Raw genomic sequence first — 16,356 nt, forward strand, 5'->3', positions numbered from 1 at the left:
AGAAGTGTACACAAGGTGGAAATCAGCTGGGAAACATACAAAAATGCTGACTTCTTTAATACAGTGTCAAGGTTAGCAATGCAGCCTTAGAGAAGCAAGGCTTAATTAGTACAGGCCTCTTGAAAACAGTGAAACAGATGAGGTAGTGGAACATCTCACACTTATTCAATGCCACTGCAAGCACAAAAGGCTTAAAAGTGGCAAAAAACCAGAAGAAAATTAGTGAAAGCTCTTGTCTTATGGAAAGGTGAAATCAGACCATTTGCCCCCACAGCCTGGTGCAGTGTCACAGCCATGCAGGCTGGACTCTCCACCAACCAAAGAGCTGACCCCAGTTAATACTGAAGGTTCTGACTTTGCTTGCATGGCCACTGCTAGTTTCATAACTATAAGAATCAATTTTACAAATGACTGACTCATTTCAGCTGACAGGTTATCTATGATTAATAAGAAAAAACATGTTTAATAGTCATGTGAAAAACATGTTTAATAGTTTAATGCCTTTAAGCACAACACAAAACTGTTTAATGATACAAATTAAAACTGCTGTATGATCTCTCTAACTATAGATTTTAAAAATTTAAATTACATTACTTTGATCATTTGAGACCCAATGCTGAAAGATACTGGACACCTCTTAAAAGTTCTGTGCTTGACTTCAGCTTCTAAGTGATTAGGAGACTTTGAGGACAGTTTCATATTCTACAAGCACAGAGGCAGAACTTGGCAAACAGCAATGTTACGAAACAAACTCATTTAAAAAATAAACTCTACAGAAACCCAAAATACCATTAGCAAATCCGAGCATTAAAATAGAAGCCTGAATCTTAAAAAAATATAAGGCTGAACCCTAAAATTTATCTGAACCATATTTAGCATTGCATCAGTAATAAAAATAACAGATTAGGCAAAACTCACTTCTTTTAAAATATTCTAAGGCTACAGTGTACAAATAGAGTTTGAAATTAAGTGAATTGACAACAACCTGGTTGCTTTTAGTGTGTTTAGGCATCCAGATTTGTTTACCTGTTTTGCTCCAAAATCCTAAATATAAATTAATTTGAAGACTCTTAATTTCCAAAGAACTCTTTCTACGTCTGTGGAACACGGCATTTAATATGTGATGCAAAGCAAGCAGCTGCCTTCTACTCACAAAATATAAAGTAAGCTGAACACAACATTAAGAATTTGCTGATACTGTTCAAACGGTGCCAGATTACAAGTATTTTTACACGAGCACTTCACAAAATAACAAGTCTAAACCTCTGACTCAAATCTATTTGTCACATTCCCAAAGGGTTAATATTGCCTTGCTTCATTTCTTACATGTAAGTAATTTAGCTCTGAACAAAAGCAGCTCCCTGCTGGTTACCTTGGCTAAAGGAAACACAATGAACTGGTAAAAACCAGTTTTATCTCACTGCCGTTGCCTAGGGCTACAGACAAAATGAAGTAAAAAAATTCACATGCAGAGTATTAGGTGCTTATGAAAGATCCAGCAGCGCTGTTGCCTAGTGATTCAACGAGGAATCAGCATAGGCCAATGAGGTGTACGGGTGCTGAATAACATCCCCAACGACTGCTTTACATCTCCTGCAATTCTGTCATACACCCCCATGATTTCCCAGTGGTAAGAATCACTTTCAAGGGAACCTGTCAGAGAAAAAAACATAAAAATTTAAACAAACACACACATCACATATAGTGAGATTACTATTTTTGCTTTTCCCTTTGGATGTTGACACTGCTCTAGATTACGTGCCTATCAATATGTCCTTCATACCGATTAATACTGAATTATCACTACAATTTTCATTAAAATACCTTAACAATTCAGACTAACTTTCTATTTTGAAGTTGCGGATACATGTTACTGAATTGCAAGGAATATGCTAAAGCAAAATTCATCTTTATACTTTTCTCAAAAGAGCTACAGAATCAGAGTGTTTATAATCAGAGCTTTGTCAGTCATACATAAACATACTAGGGTTTTTTTTAACATCCACTTTCCCAATTCTGGGGTATTTTTGTTGTTGCTTTGGTTTTATTTCAGTTTGTTTTGCAGTTACTGGTGCTCTGCTACACAGTAGATTTTCTGACATGAAAGCTCCCTCATTAGCAAGGACTATATTTTGGTAAAGAAACTACTTCAAAGATAAAGCATCCTTTTCCTCAAAGAAGAAAAAGAAATCTCTCCCCATTAAGACTATGCGTGTTCTACTTTAGTGACATTTTCCCTGTGTATTAATAAGTAATATTCATATTAACAGAGCACATAACACATATTTAGTTGAAGCAAGTGTACCGAAGGAGAGCAGGAGCATTTCATGACAATCTTTTCATCTCCAACGTCTCTAATCCTAAAAGACATTCTTACTGTATAGAAGGGTAAACAACATGAATAAAAATACACTTTTTTTTAAGATCACTCTCAATTTTTTCTTTGAGGTCAAGATGTTGGTGCTTTATAATTTCTATCTGACTTCTGCCATTGATCCATTCATGATGCTTCAGAGGAAGATGGAAGTATCTTCATGATGCATTTAGTCTTAGGTGCAGTAGGAGCAAAAATATGTCATGATTCCCACAGTAATTTGCTCAGGAAAAGGAGACCAAAACACGGGTAATAAAACGTGTATCTCCAAATACTTCTACTGCTTATTAAAAAGTCCTTGTCTTTGAAGAGCCTATGGTCCAAGAACTTATTTCTGTTCACCTAGTAAAATGTAGTTGTTTAACAGAGAATGACATACTGAATATGTTTACTATTCATTTTCAAGATGAATTTGTCAGTGTGTGATACTAAACACCTTAGAGGTGAAAAAGACTGTGTTCTAAGGTGGTGTGTCCCGTTTTGTCCATAGGACATTAAAACCTCCTGCCATTAATGGCTTGTCTGAAATGTATAACACTGAAATGATATCCTGCCCATGTAAGTATGAACACTCTCATTAACCATGTAAATTGTTTGTCTTTCTTAGAAACCAGCTAAATTGTTCATACTTTATTTCATGGCAATGAGTTCCTCAGGCAAAATATGAACAATGTGTTCTCTGGAAAAGTCACCAAAAAGAGTCTCCTAAAACTATCAAGGAAGGGCTGTAGTGTTGCTGTTCACTTTGCATACTGTCAGCAATACTGTATTTGATTATTTTAATGAACCTTGTAGCAGCATGCGTGTCATGTTACTAATACTGTCATTAAAAACATTCAGAGGTACACCTTGAAATATAGTCTTGCTTTGTTTTTCAAAGAATTTGTAACTAAAGAAGTTAGGTAAGCACAGGTATAGAATGTAAGCAACCCATAGAAATGCAGTTTATAAAGCTTGGCAGTGTATATATATGCTATATATATACATGTATAGCATATATATATGCTATACAAAGCAAGCAACGTATAATCCCAGAATGGCCAGGTCTCACTTGACCAAATCTGGTGGAGTACAAGTTCTCACAAGGCTTTATGGAACACTGAGAAGGGGATTCCAGCACAGGAAGAGTAGTTTAGATCTCCCTGATCATAAGGGATACTCCTCATGATCCTCTCTCAGCTATTGTGGGAAAGACGGGCTCCATAAGAACCCAGAAAATATAACTGCAAAACTTCCACAGAAAGCATCACAGAGTGGCTGAGATGCTGAAATAAAGAGAAGATACAGAAGATCTGGAGGAAGAAATAGTAGCTAGAACTCAACAAGTAGTTCTATTTTTAATCCATTTCCATTAGTGCAAGTCTGTACATTGCAACCATTTCTGAAATAAATAAAGTTGTTTTCTGTCCCCAAATCTTGTTCAGTAATAACGCTGAATGAGTGAGCTGTCAACACCAAGAACTCAGTTTCTCAGGAAACTAGAAACCCTTGGACTGTTGCTCACTTAATAAGTTTAGGGATCCCCAGGAACTATAATCCTTTATTAAACAACAAAAGCTGAGAGGTAGGCTAGGGTTAAGGGTACAGTCTTGTGAGAGAAAAATAGAATTCTTTTATAAAATAAGTACAATTAGGTCCAATACATAGATAGATACAGTAGTTGTGTAGCTGGCTACTCAGTTTTTACAGATATCGTTCTAGTAGATGTTCTATACTTAAAACACTGACCAGTGACTTTGTCTGCTTTGTATTTTAGGCATACACATGGAAATGGTAAAAAGACCAATTTTCTAAGTGAAAATTACTGAAGAAAGATCTTTTGCAATAGTTTTTCAGCAGTAATGAATGCCTGGCACATTTAGAAAGCCTATTAAAGGCACATATTTCTCACTCTACCACACCCAGCAGAAAATTTCATGGCAAGGAAGGAAATAGATTTTGAAATTACCATACTGCATTGCTAAGACAAGAGTAGATGACAAACACACTTTCCAAAATGGAGCTTGACTTTCTTTCAGTTCTTTTCTTTCAGAATTTTTATAGCCATTTAAAAATGCAATTGCCTTCAAATATGAAAATGAAACCATTGAAGTGAAAGGCAAAATCGTTGTCTCTAGATTCTCAGTAGGGTGATGACAACATACAGAGCTAAGTATGCCTCAGATGGTAATGGGAATTCAGAATTGTCCCTACCTTCAGTGGCACCTCCAAGGCTTTGGTTTGCTGCAGGGACTCCATTGTTCTTTTTACCAGTGCTGTAAGATAAATTTGAAAACCTACAGCTTTATATTCCGTGATAGAATTGTTATATAGAAAAACAAATAAATCACATGGTTTATATTCTGTTATATAATATCTGTATTTTTACATTAAAAAATATCGTTAACCATTTACCATTTTTTCAGAGGTTTGGGTTTGGGTTTTTTTCTAAGTTCTATTTTATCTCTTGTGGAGGTTCAATTCCTTATTTTAAATAGAATTTTAGGGTGAGATTTTGGCAGTTATTTAGCTTATATAACCCATAAACAGAGAACTCCAGCACTACTGTATTTTATACAGAGGTACAGCATGTGTGAGTGCTGTACTTCTCAGCTTTCAAGTTCAGTACTCTCAACTATGTGTTTGGTGACATTTTATACATTTTCATCTTGTGCAGACATAAAACTCAATCTGAAAAAACCAAGCAAGGAAAAAAATACTGGAAGTCTGAACTGTTGGAAATATCTTATTCATCAAAGTAAAAGATCAGAGCTAAATTTAAGAAAGGTCTTCGTTGTGGGATAGCGAAGTGATCAAGAATCTAAACAATTAAACTTCAGTATGATTTATGCAACTAAACAACTCATTGCAACATAACACTATGCTCACTATTACTGTGCAAATGCATCTATAATTATTCCAAATCAATCAGCTGGGATCAGATTTGTCATCCTTGGTCATGCCAATTAGTGTTTCGCGTGACAATGCTTGCTGCTGCAACAGAATATTGTTCTAATATAAATCAATGAGAAATTCAATGGATAAAGAGCTTTTAAAAAAGGAATATCTTTCAGCTACTTAAAGTGAAATAGGAATACCAGGGAGCCTCAGAACAAAAGTTATTGAGAAACCTCCATTGCTCTGACAGGATGTCACCATATGCCTCATGGAATTGAGAAGTATCAGAATATGCAATAAGTGGTGATATGCAATACTGCTAGACTTAAACCCATATGAGTACACAGAAGCCTTTTTGGAAGTTATCCCTCGATGCACATCACATTGCTTTTGCAGCTCAGGGTAGATGCAAAGGAGCAACAAGAACTCTAAGAAGCTGCCTATGGTTGTTGCTCTGGCTGCCACTGAAACCTTTTCTAGCAGTGCCATTAGAAATCTCTTCTAATGAAGAACAGTATGGAATGTTCTGTGTCACATTTGGGACACTGTGGCTGGCTTGATAACAATGAGGTTCTGCCTGAACAGAAGTGGAGTGCTCAGACTGCTGGCTCACTCAGACTTGTGTGCTAATGAGCTGTCATAAGATTTTCCATGAAGTCCAAATAATGCAGTAACTTAAGAGATCAATGCCTGAAATGCCAAAGCTGAGGAAACAGAGACATTTGTTGCCACAACATCTACACCTATATATCTGCTTCATGATAGATCTGAGGTAGTTTATGGTCCTATATAAGACATAGTATTGTTTTTGGAGAGCAGAAGCAAATATCGCAACCACAGATTGTGAAAGAGTGCTGGCCTAAATAATTATCCATTTAAAATGAAGTCCAAGTCAACATGGCTGTTAATAGAGGAGTGTTGGACTGCCTCCGTCTTGAGAAGCCCACTGAATTTAAACAAGCTGCCAGCTCCAGGAGGTCAGCAATACAGCCAACATCGGGGCATTCCAACCAGGCATCATGCCTTCAGAAGGCAAAGGGATTGGCAGTCAGTTCCTGTTCAAGCATTTTTTCCAGGCTATGGCTGCACAAGGCTTTTATGAGAACATAACATCTGGATTCTCTGCTTTTCATACAGCTTTACTCAGCTCTGTATGTTCCACCAAAGCACTTATGAAGGGCACACTTAACTGTGCAACTTGATGTTATTTGAGCTATTAGCAAAACAGCAATAGAGCATCAGGCAATGGGAGAGCAGGTCTTTTTGACACAAAGAGCTCCAACAGACAACAAAAGATGGAGCACAAGTCAGTGGCATCAATTCATGGGTTGAAATATATGAGTAGTATGATAAAGGGTGTTGTCTGCATATGCACTGAGTGAAACCAGTTATCCCCTAGTTCTTTAGGCCTCTGACTTTGACTAGCTCTCTCTTGTACAACTGTTAGCCCCAGAAGGGGGTTCATGGTGTCAGTGATGATTGATCTGCTTGTTCACACAGTTTTTGCTTGAAGGCACCTGGCATGATCAGATTTCCGCAACATTCTTAACTGCTCCTAATTTTAAAAAGCACAAATTGGCCACATCAGTGAACAAACCGAATGGTTCCTCATTGTCTTTGACTTCCCATCACAACCTCTCTATGGGTTTGTTCCATTTTCTTTCTTGTTTTTTTCTCAGTTTGGCTCCCTGTTCTCTTTCTCATGTCACACTGACTTCTCCACCTATTCCCAGAGTTTAGTGGATGGCATAGTGAAACCATTAATTTCAAGCAATCAGAATGTTTTTTGCTGGCATTTCAGCCTTTTGAAATCATACCTTTGCAAGTATCCAGAACATTTGCCTACATCTACTTTACAACAGAATTTGAATGAAATAATAAATACATAGGAACAGAAATAGCAGCTGGATTACCATTCCCATTTAGTAGTCTGCTAATACAGTAAACAGCAAAGAAGGAAGCATTTAAACTAAATGACAGTCTTTGCACAGAAATAAATAGGTAAATTAGCTGAATACATTTAGGCTGGAAACTTAAATCCTAGATTTTGGAGAGATGAAATTCTGGAACAATCCCCCAGTGGAGATGATCATTTATAAAACTCCAGTGGAATGGTGGTATGTAATTGCAGGAGAGGTCCCCTTTAGCCCTTTGTATCTGATTCTCCTGCTGCTCTCTCATATCTCCTTGAAAACTCCCCTCCTTTTCAAGGCTCAAAATAAACAACCTGAACACACACAACTGTATTTTCTTTATCTCATATACATCATAGAGTGTGGTCACTAACAAAAGTGACCACAGTGTTTAAATACATCTGTCTCTATCACTCTTAGTTTTTCTTTTCTAAGATTTAGATGGAGGCTTTTGGTATAATAATTATTTCTGTTCAGTCAAAAATCTAGTATATCTAGGGCACATAAATTATTCATTTTAAAATGTTCCTTTGCAGTCAGCCATATACTGCAATGGCATCTGTAAAATGCTGTTCTCCCAACCTTTGCAACTTATCTCTCAAAACCCTCAGTCAGCAATTATGAGATTTGTTGATTATACTCATCCTGGAATGCTTTGTGAGTGTTAAGAGTGTCATGCTAAAAGATTATGCATAAACAAAAATTGGTGACAGCAAAGCAAAGAGGTCATAGAGGAACTGAAATTTTAACATATATTAGATTTTCTTGATACTGACCAGAATAAATATGCTTATTGAAGGTGTTGTGAATAAGAACAAAGAAAAGACATGCATGCCTGCTGTGGAACAAAAGCTTATTTGTCCTTATGGAACCAAAGACATTTTTCAAGTTCATTCACCTATGAAATTATGACTCCAGAAACATGTCAAAGCTGGCCAGACACATGATCTATGGAACAGGGCCTTTTGCAAATTGAAAGCTATCTGGAGGCATCTTTAGTTTATGCACCAGTGTTTTTCAAGTTAGAAGAAGGCAGCTCAGGGGACAGAAAATGTCACTAACTTGTGATGACTAGTTAATTCTTTTGATTTTCTGTTACTTGAGTACACTTCTCATGTGCACTTTTCTATGCATCTGCCTTGGTATCCATTGAGTGGGAAATTGTAGTAGAATAAAATGAGATTTCATGGAATTTGAACATGAGTCAAAAATCAGTATTGGAAGACTTAAAAAAATAATCTAAGATACGTTCTTTAAGTAGTAACAATTTAACTGATCTAAATATCAAAATAAATAGCCTTAGTTTATTCTGATTTCTTTCTTAGACTGGTCCTTTTGCTGTTTTTACATTTAAAGTAGGTATTACAGCAGAAATATATTATACCTGGTAAAATATCAGACAAAATGTTTAAAACTCTATTATTTTACATGTACCAAATATAAGAACAGAAGCAGAAGTGAACTTCTTTAATTTTATTAATAATGCATTACTATAAATGAGTTCTAAAAAAATAAACCTTCAAAAATTGCCCTAATGCACTGTAATATTGAACTTACAGTACTGGAATACACATATTTCTGCAAAAATACATTACTGCAAGTACCAAGTGTCTTTCCTTTAATTAGTCTTCTCACTAATGGATGCAATTAAGCAAGCATAGTGACAAGGAACCATCCACAGTAAACACTACTGGCAAAGTTCACTTTTCAAGTCCACCAGGTACATATGGAGCACACGTCAGAAGCCAGATTTTACAGTTATTAACTATGGGTACCCCTACATGGCAAAAAAATATTAATTATGATGCATTTCTTCACCCCAAAGTGCATTCCCCCTTTTAGCAATAATGCATTCAGAATAATTCAAGGTCAAAGAGGCATGTCAGACAGCATGGAGAGGTAGTCTCAGAAATAGTCTCCATAAAATGAAAAATTGGGTTCTGTAATTACTGAATAGCCTTCCAGAGTCCATAGAGAGACTCTCAGTTTGATATGGGGACAGTCTGCCCATCTGATTACACACACTTCAGAACCCAGAGATGCTGAGCTCTCTCAGATCCAAGAGCTCAGGTTTTAGCATTCCCAAAATATCTGCCTTTCTGCTTCCTGGGCTGCTGGAGAGCTCAGGATGTGAGGAAGCCAGGCAGGCAAGCTGGCTAGAAACCAGGCAGATTATTGATGGTAAAGCTGACAGTCTTCTGCCAAAACCAAACCAATTTCTGCCAAGTGTTTTGATTTGATCTTTCCAGGCACCCTCTAATGGAAAAGGACGATTTTTAAGGAGCTCTTTTGCTGTCTTGTGCTTGCCCTAAACAGAGAATTGAGGGAAATAGTACACCATAGCTTTGTTGAAAATTACACAATTCAGAGTACCATGTGCTTTATTGTATTTCAAACTATGTCAAAGCTTGGATGCTCAAAGCCTTGTTACAACTAAGTGATGTTTTGCTTTGTCCATCCAGAATGAACCATATGCATACTATAAAACTGTGGGTGATGGCTTCTGTTTGAAGAAGGTACTCATCCAAAATACAGGTAACACCTAACTGAAGTTACATACAGTATTCTGTGCAAATGTAGGTATTAGGAAAAAAGAACACCTTATTGCTTGCCCCTTGTTTATGAAATTCAAAAGATTCAAAATCATTCGTTGGGCATAGATTATTAGATGAACTACAAATTGGGATTCTGTATACTGAAAAGTATTGAAAATTCTTATTGTGGACTATGAAGTCCCAAGCAGGATCAGAGAAAGCATCAGCATTCTGACTGCCATGTGGCAATGCTCAGCCTCCTCTCAGGAGAGTCTTAGAAGCAGACATTTTAATGTTGTAAAACCATATAAAAGAGATATTTCCATAGGAGAAATGCTGCTACAAAGGCTTACATCTTGGGCTATGATCTAATTGAAATAATGCAGTTTACTTTATGTTCTTCATTTATAAATCTTAGTTTTATTTTAAGATTTCGTATCAATTCTGCAAATCAGAAAACTGAGACACATGCATTTGTTGTTGCTTTCCTGAAAAACTAGATCAGAAGCATGACTGGAATTAGAATGCAAACATGCTGAATAGTAGGCCAGTGCTTCTTGGATCACAGTAAATGCAGAAGACTAACAGAGCACTGAACAGTAGTCCATTAAAGCCATCAAACACTACTCTTTAGCTTTAAATACACGTCTTTCCCTTTACTGAGCTTTGTGACTGTACAACTGAGATTTCTCTCTGGATCATTAAGCTGCAGGCTGGAAACTGCAAGTCAGCAGATTCTGTAATTTCAAGTTTCTGAATGGACAAAAAGCTCATTAGATATGTAAAAACAAAACCGACAGCTACAGAATATCAGCAAATAAATGTAAGAAGAGTAAGACCTTGAAAAAAAAAAAGGGAGAAAGAACTTTGGGTAAAGGGATGAAAACCATATTTGAACTTTCAAAGTCCTGAAGTGAATTAGAAGCACACATCCTACTGACACTCCTTCTTTGGTTTGAATCTCACATACCTGATTTGTTAGCTCAGTTAGCAGCTCCTGAATTGGAAAAGATTAGGAGAAAAGAGTCTTCCTATTTAGTTTCATCTGAAAGGAATCTAGGTCAACTGCTCTCAGACTGCTCTGTGATGTGAACCAAAACTGTTCACACCAAGGACTGGGGACAACAGGGAGATCTGCTTCATCATCATACTTCTGACTGGAAGTTACATGCTGGTGCAGATACACCCTTTCTTTACCTATTCAGATCAAGCAGAAGTCTCATTAATGACACTGAAGGAAGAGCCAGCTTCATTCACTTTGAAGACAACTTGGATTAGTTCTTTCACTAGTAGCAGATCTATTTGCAAAACACACTCACAGAATGGTAGAGGATGGAAGGGACCTCTGAAAGGTTCCAGTCTTCATCTGGTCCAACCCCCCTGCTCAAGCAGTTGCCCAGGACTGTGTCTAGATGGCATTTGATTATCTCCAAAGATGGAGACTCCACAGCCTCTCTGGGCACCCTGTGCACTGCTCAATCACACTCATTGTAAAAATGTGCTTCCTGATGTTCAGAGGGAACCTCCTGTATTTCAGTTTGCATCCATTGCCTCTGATCCTGTCACTGGGCACCACTGGGAAGAGCCTGGCTCCATCCTCTATGTCCCCTCCTTTGAGGTATATATATACATTAATAAGATCCCTCTGAGCCTTCTCTTCTGCAGGCTGAACAGTCACAGCTCTCTCAGCCTTTCTTCATAAGAGAAATGCTCAGTCCCTTCATCATCTTTGTGGCCCTTCACTGGACTTTCTCCAGCCCATGTCTCTCTTGTACTGGGGAGGCCAGAACTGGATGCAGTACTCCAGATGTGGCCTCACCAGTGATGAATAAAGGGGAAGAAAATGAATGACTGAAGAAATGAAAAAGGAAAATAATGCCTTAGGTTGGTCTTTATTGCTAAATGAAAGACATTTTATCACTCCTCTGTTCTGAGGTAAATGAGTATACCTGAAAGCTAATGTAATGCAGAATTTTCTTTTTTGATTTGTCTCTCAGGTCAAAGTAGAGACAAACCTAAAAATCAATCTTCAAACAGCAGAATGGAACAAATTTACGCCATGAATGCTCAAGCTTGGCAGCCTGTATTAAGTGAAATTACAATTTCCAAGGTACCTCAGACCTCTAGACTGCCCAAGTCCATTTCCCAAAGGTCACCTTAGCAACTTCAATTACATGGTGATAGCTTTGAAGCAGAACAAGGAATTTCCAGGTACATTTGCTCAGCACACTGCAGGTAGATGTGGAGATATGCAAACTAGGTACACTGTAGTGTGTAGGTCAGACATATCTCAAGTATGTGAACTGGTCTCTTTTCATGCTTCCAGAAAAAAGCCTCTAGTCATCATGTTTTGACAGTGGGATTATTTATTACTACTATTCATATGACAACTAGTGGAAAAGTATTAATTTTGCTGAATTTATTAAAAATTTTACTAGCGATGGAGATCAGAATTTGATCCAATGAGGGCAGAATCTGTGATTTTTTTGGTATATATAAGCAATCATGAATAATTCTTATCTTTTGGGTATAATATTAGCTCTATACTTAATGTAAATTGATGTAAAAAAAGATACTGAAAACACTTCTATGCCGTCTTACAGATCTCATTCAGCACACTATGCTTCCTAACTCTGAAACTATGGCACTTTAAGACATTGTTCTTTTCTGGGTAGATACTGCAATCTCTCATAAATTGTATGGTGTTCTTGTAATTTAAACCAGATTTGAACTCCTGTATTTAGAGGTCAAATGTTAAGATATTAACCTAATTCATTACAATGCCCCTAATATATTGAACTTGAATATTTCCCAGGTTCTTTGTTTTGATTAGGTGGAGTTCTCATTAAGAAATAATACTCACAAGAGGGATCAGCGATGAAATGAGACTAATATGGCAAACTGCACTGTTTAACTGAACACAACACAAGAAGGTGAAATTATTTTTTTCTTAGATGCTTAGGTTATAATGGAAGATATTTCTTGTATTGGATCATTTAAAATATTTGTGACATTATGCTAATTGTTTTAGCTAAAGGTATTCTTGAGCTTCAAACTAGACCAAAGCTTGTGAATAAACGTTTGGTGCCTACAGGAATAAATCCACTACTTACTGGAGAAGAGATTCAACAGCCTCCTGTGTGCCCCTGTTTTCTAACTAAATTTGTACCAGATGATGAGACACCCTCTGGCTTAGGAAATAATGTCTGGAAGCAAGCCAGGTAAGAGGATAAAAATGTAGGCAGGAACTTTTACTAACCCTTAACCTTGAAAAATCCATCACAAAGTTCTCTAAATAAAAAAAAAGCAGTAAACTTAGAAATTACAGAACATTATATTCCTACATTAAGAATTTCGCATGTTTTTATGTATTGGGCCCCAGTCCATAAGTATTCATATACTTTCTAAGCTATTCTTTTTGAGCTGGTTTATTTCTTTATACCCCTTTTAAATCCTGGCTAAAGCATTATTATTTAGCTTTACAGGATTCACACATTGGATGAGGGAGTCTTGATAAGAAAAGTAAATACAAGTAAGCATGGTGATGAATTCCAGATGAGGAGCGTATCACATTTTATCTACATAAGAGCCAGTGGTGGAAAACATCCAGAAGAATCAGCTCAGTATACATTTCCTTAATCATAAGAATCAATGTGCTGCTTCTTGTTATATTAATTCTTTTACCCTCTGAGAAATCACAGGTGATAGGGAGAAAAAAAGGTGATGGGGGAGAAAGAGAGATTGTATTTACCTGAAAATTCCTGGATTTGAGAATCTTCTACTTCAAACAACAACTCGTCATGAATCTGGGCAATTAACCTGAAACATTTCAGAGACTTTAGATAATGTAGGCAAGAAATTTCTAACAGTGTTTCCTATCCATATCATCAACTAATTACCATATACACAACTGATATCTTAAAGTAAGAAAAAATGTCCTAAGGAAATGAAAAAGTCATTAATGGATTTAGAAGGATTGCCAATCCACACATTCTGAAAACATAAAGGTCGTACCCCAAACTCTGCTTGCTAGCTTATAAATGTCATTCAGGGATTTGATGGTGTGAGAAGTTATTACTTAAAACCAAGGTAACTTGCAGAAAAATGTGAGCAATTATAGAGACAGGTTATGTTTTGTTAATATAGCTTGTTTTTTCAAGTTGAGCTGGAATAAATGTGGCTGGAAATGGGTGGTTTTACTAATGCAAATTAGGTCAATAGTAAGAGTACTTGGCTCACTGGTATGCCAATATTAACTCCTAAGTTGGCCAGGGAAATTAACTTTTTACTTAAGTGCAAAGTAGGTGCCCTCACGGTGACAAACAAGTGGGTTGAAGAGTGAAAATGTAGGCTCACATACACAGCAAGATCTGTTGCCTCTGCTGTGAGGACAGTTGCCTTCATAAGGGCAGAGTGTATAGCTGAAAGCATTAATATCTTGAAAGTCATGCAACTACATGGACCTGAACTCTTCAGCTAGGGCTGTTTTGTAATGAATTTATACTACTTATTTGTTTTTCACTTTGCCTGTATTAGATCTGTGTCATAGGTCTCTTGCATATGGACTCAACTGTTCAGTGCTTACAGGAAGAGCACCCTAAATTGTTGGTTTGGGTGCAAAACTACTTTCACAATAGAAATAATAAATATATTTGATTGAATCAAGTCCACAGCAGAACAGATACAATCTAGCACATATAATCCCTAAATTCTCACTCAGGAGGGAAAAGTACTGCATATATGATTAGACTGTATTCCTACTAGGTATATTTTAGTACATCTTTAATTATTGTTGGGAGTCTAAGTCATGAAACTGTACCACCTATTTCCAAATCGCTTTGCAATTTGTATATAACATTTAAATTAACTGCCCTTTGTAGACTTTTCTTATGACCCAGTGGTGATTCAAGTAAATAATGCTTTACAAGTGGCTGAAACATCAATATGGTTATTGCTTATAATTTTTCACAGCTTTCAGGAAAATATCCTAAGATAGTTTCACACTGCCTCAAATTACAATGTGACATTGACTAACAGTGTGGTGAGCTCTAATAATAGATCTTAAATTATTAGTCACTTACAACACAGTCAGAAGCAGAGTGAAACAGATTAACATATTTTTAATAGGAAATTGGGACACAGGATACAAAAAGAAATAGATTAAAAGACCATGATCATCTTTAGCAAGAGAATGCAGTTACATGACAAGATATAATTTCCAATGCAAGTAAATTAATTAAAGTAAGAGATTTCTTATAATCATTCAAGTGACATGTAAAAAGATATATATCAGAAATAACTGTGAACATTAAATATTAATATACTGCGAATCAATTGAATAAGTGAAAATAATTACATTGATTAAACCAGTGCAATAGAAATGTGACTGGTTATTATTTTTACCAGAGTAGTGTCTCATGCCTTCCGTCAGGATTAGAGCACCATATATTCTGAATATTTGGTAAGAAGAACTTACAATATACCTTAAGCATTTTATCATAAATTCATCAGGATTTAGGAATGGAGAAAAAAAGAACTGAATTTTCAAAACCACTCAGCACTGGATCATCTGATCACCTCATCACACTAAAAGTAAAACTGAGTTCAGGAGGAGCAGGGCTGGACCAGAGATTGGTGCTACATTATGTAAGCAGAAGCAATGTGAACTGAACTCAAAATTGTGTCTGGACAGCACAATAGACGTGACACAACTCTACATGCTCCAGTTCATCTACTGAAAGCAGCACAGCTCTTTGAGCTTGGTTCTCTGTCTGGGCTAAAGGATCCTGTTTCTCAGTGCTTGTCACCCTGAATAGCACAGCCTAGCAGCTTGGGTGTTTTGCCAGTGAACTGAAGAACTGCACAGAGCTGCAGAATTACAGCTACCCCATCTTAAACATCTAGTGATTAATTTGAAGTTCAGAACAACATTCTATCTGCTAAAATACAGAACTAGAAGTTAGCATTGCTGGTTCTCTGTGTAGATTTGCAAGCAATGTATATTCAATTGGAAAACAGGGATAAGATTTATCTCAGAGATGTGAGATCTAAGAAATAAGTATTTCTAATACACTTCTGTTTTGGAAAGATATTACATAAGTTTTAATTAGTGCTAAACATGACTTCCTAGCTTGATGCCAAGAAGTGGAATAGCAGACACTATTTCCTCCTTAATGTTCATCAGACAAGTTAATTTTTCTTGATCTCTTATCTCTTTTTCTTATTCATCTCACATCAACTTAATCCATTCTACTCCTGCAGATTTATGGTACAAGGCCACCTGTATTTTTTCAGGGTTATTAAAGTAATAATTCTTGCATGCATTACGCTGCTGCACAGAAGGAAGCATTCAATCTGATATCAAAGCAGATAAAAGAAAGAATCAAAGCAATTTATACATTCAAATTTCATAGCTTTCCCCATTCCAGTGCATGCCCCCACCCACCCACTGCACACCTTGAGTGAAAGAACTTTGAAGAAAACCCTGTACTTTCACTTAACAGCTTAATTGAATCAGCTTCACTTTGAAGGAATATTGAAATAGCAAGTTCCTCTCATTATATCTTGCTAAAACGTAGGGTAAACTAGATTAGAAATTGCAAACCAGGCAGAAACTAGCATCTTTTTTGTTCTACAGATAATAAAAATGCCTTTGATT

General features: G+C 36.6%; 1 protein-coding gene across 1 annotated transcript in view; it reads right to left on the reverse strand.

The window, feature by feature from the left end:
* Positions 1-1,043: 1,043 nt before the first annotated feature.
* The window catches only part of POLN (DNA polymerase nu), a 94,156-nt gene continuing 78,843 nt past the window's right edge, over positions 1,044-16,356 (reverse strand). Inside the window, 3 exon segments of the mRNA XM_005148533.3 lie at positions 1,044-1,653; positions 4,568-4,629; positions 13,450-13,517. Coding sequence (XP_005148590.2) covers positions 1,585-1,653; positions 4,568-4,629; positions 13,450-13,517 — 199 coding nt within the window. The 3' untranslated portion in view covers positions 1,044-1,584.

Source organism: Melopsittacus undulatus, chromosome 7, assembly GCF_012275295.1.
Source record: "Melopsittacus undulatus isolate bMelUnd1 chromosome 7, bMelUnd1.mat.Z, whole genome shotgun sequence".
Taxonomy (NCBI): domain Eukaryota; kingdom Metazoa; phylum Chordata; class Aves; order Psittaciformes; family Psittaculidae; genus Melopsittacus; species Melopsittacus undulatus.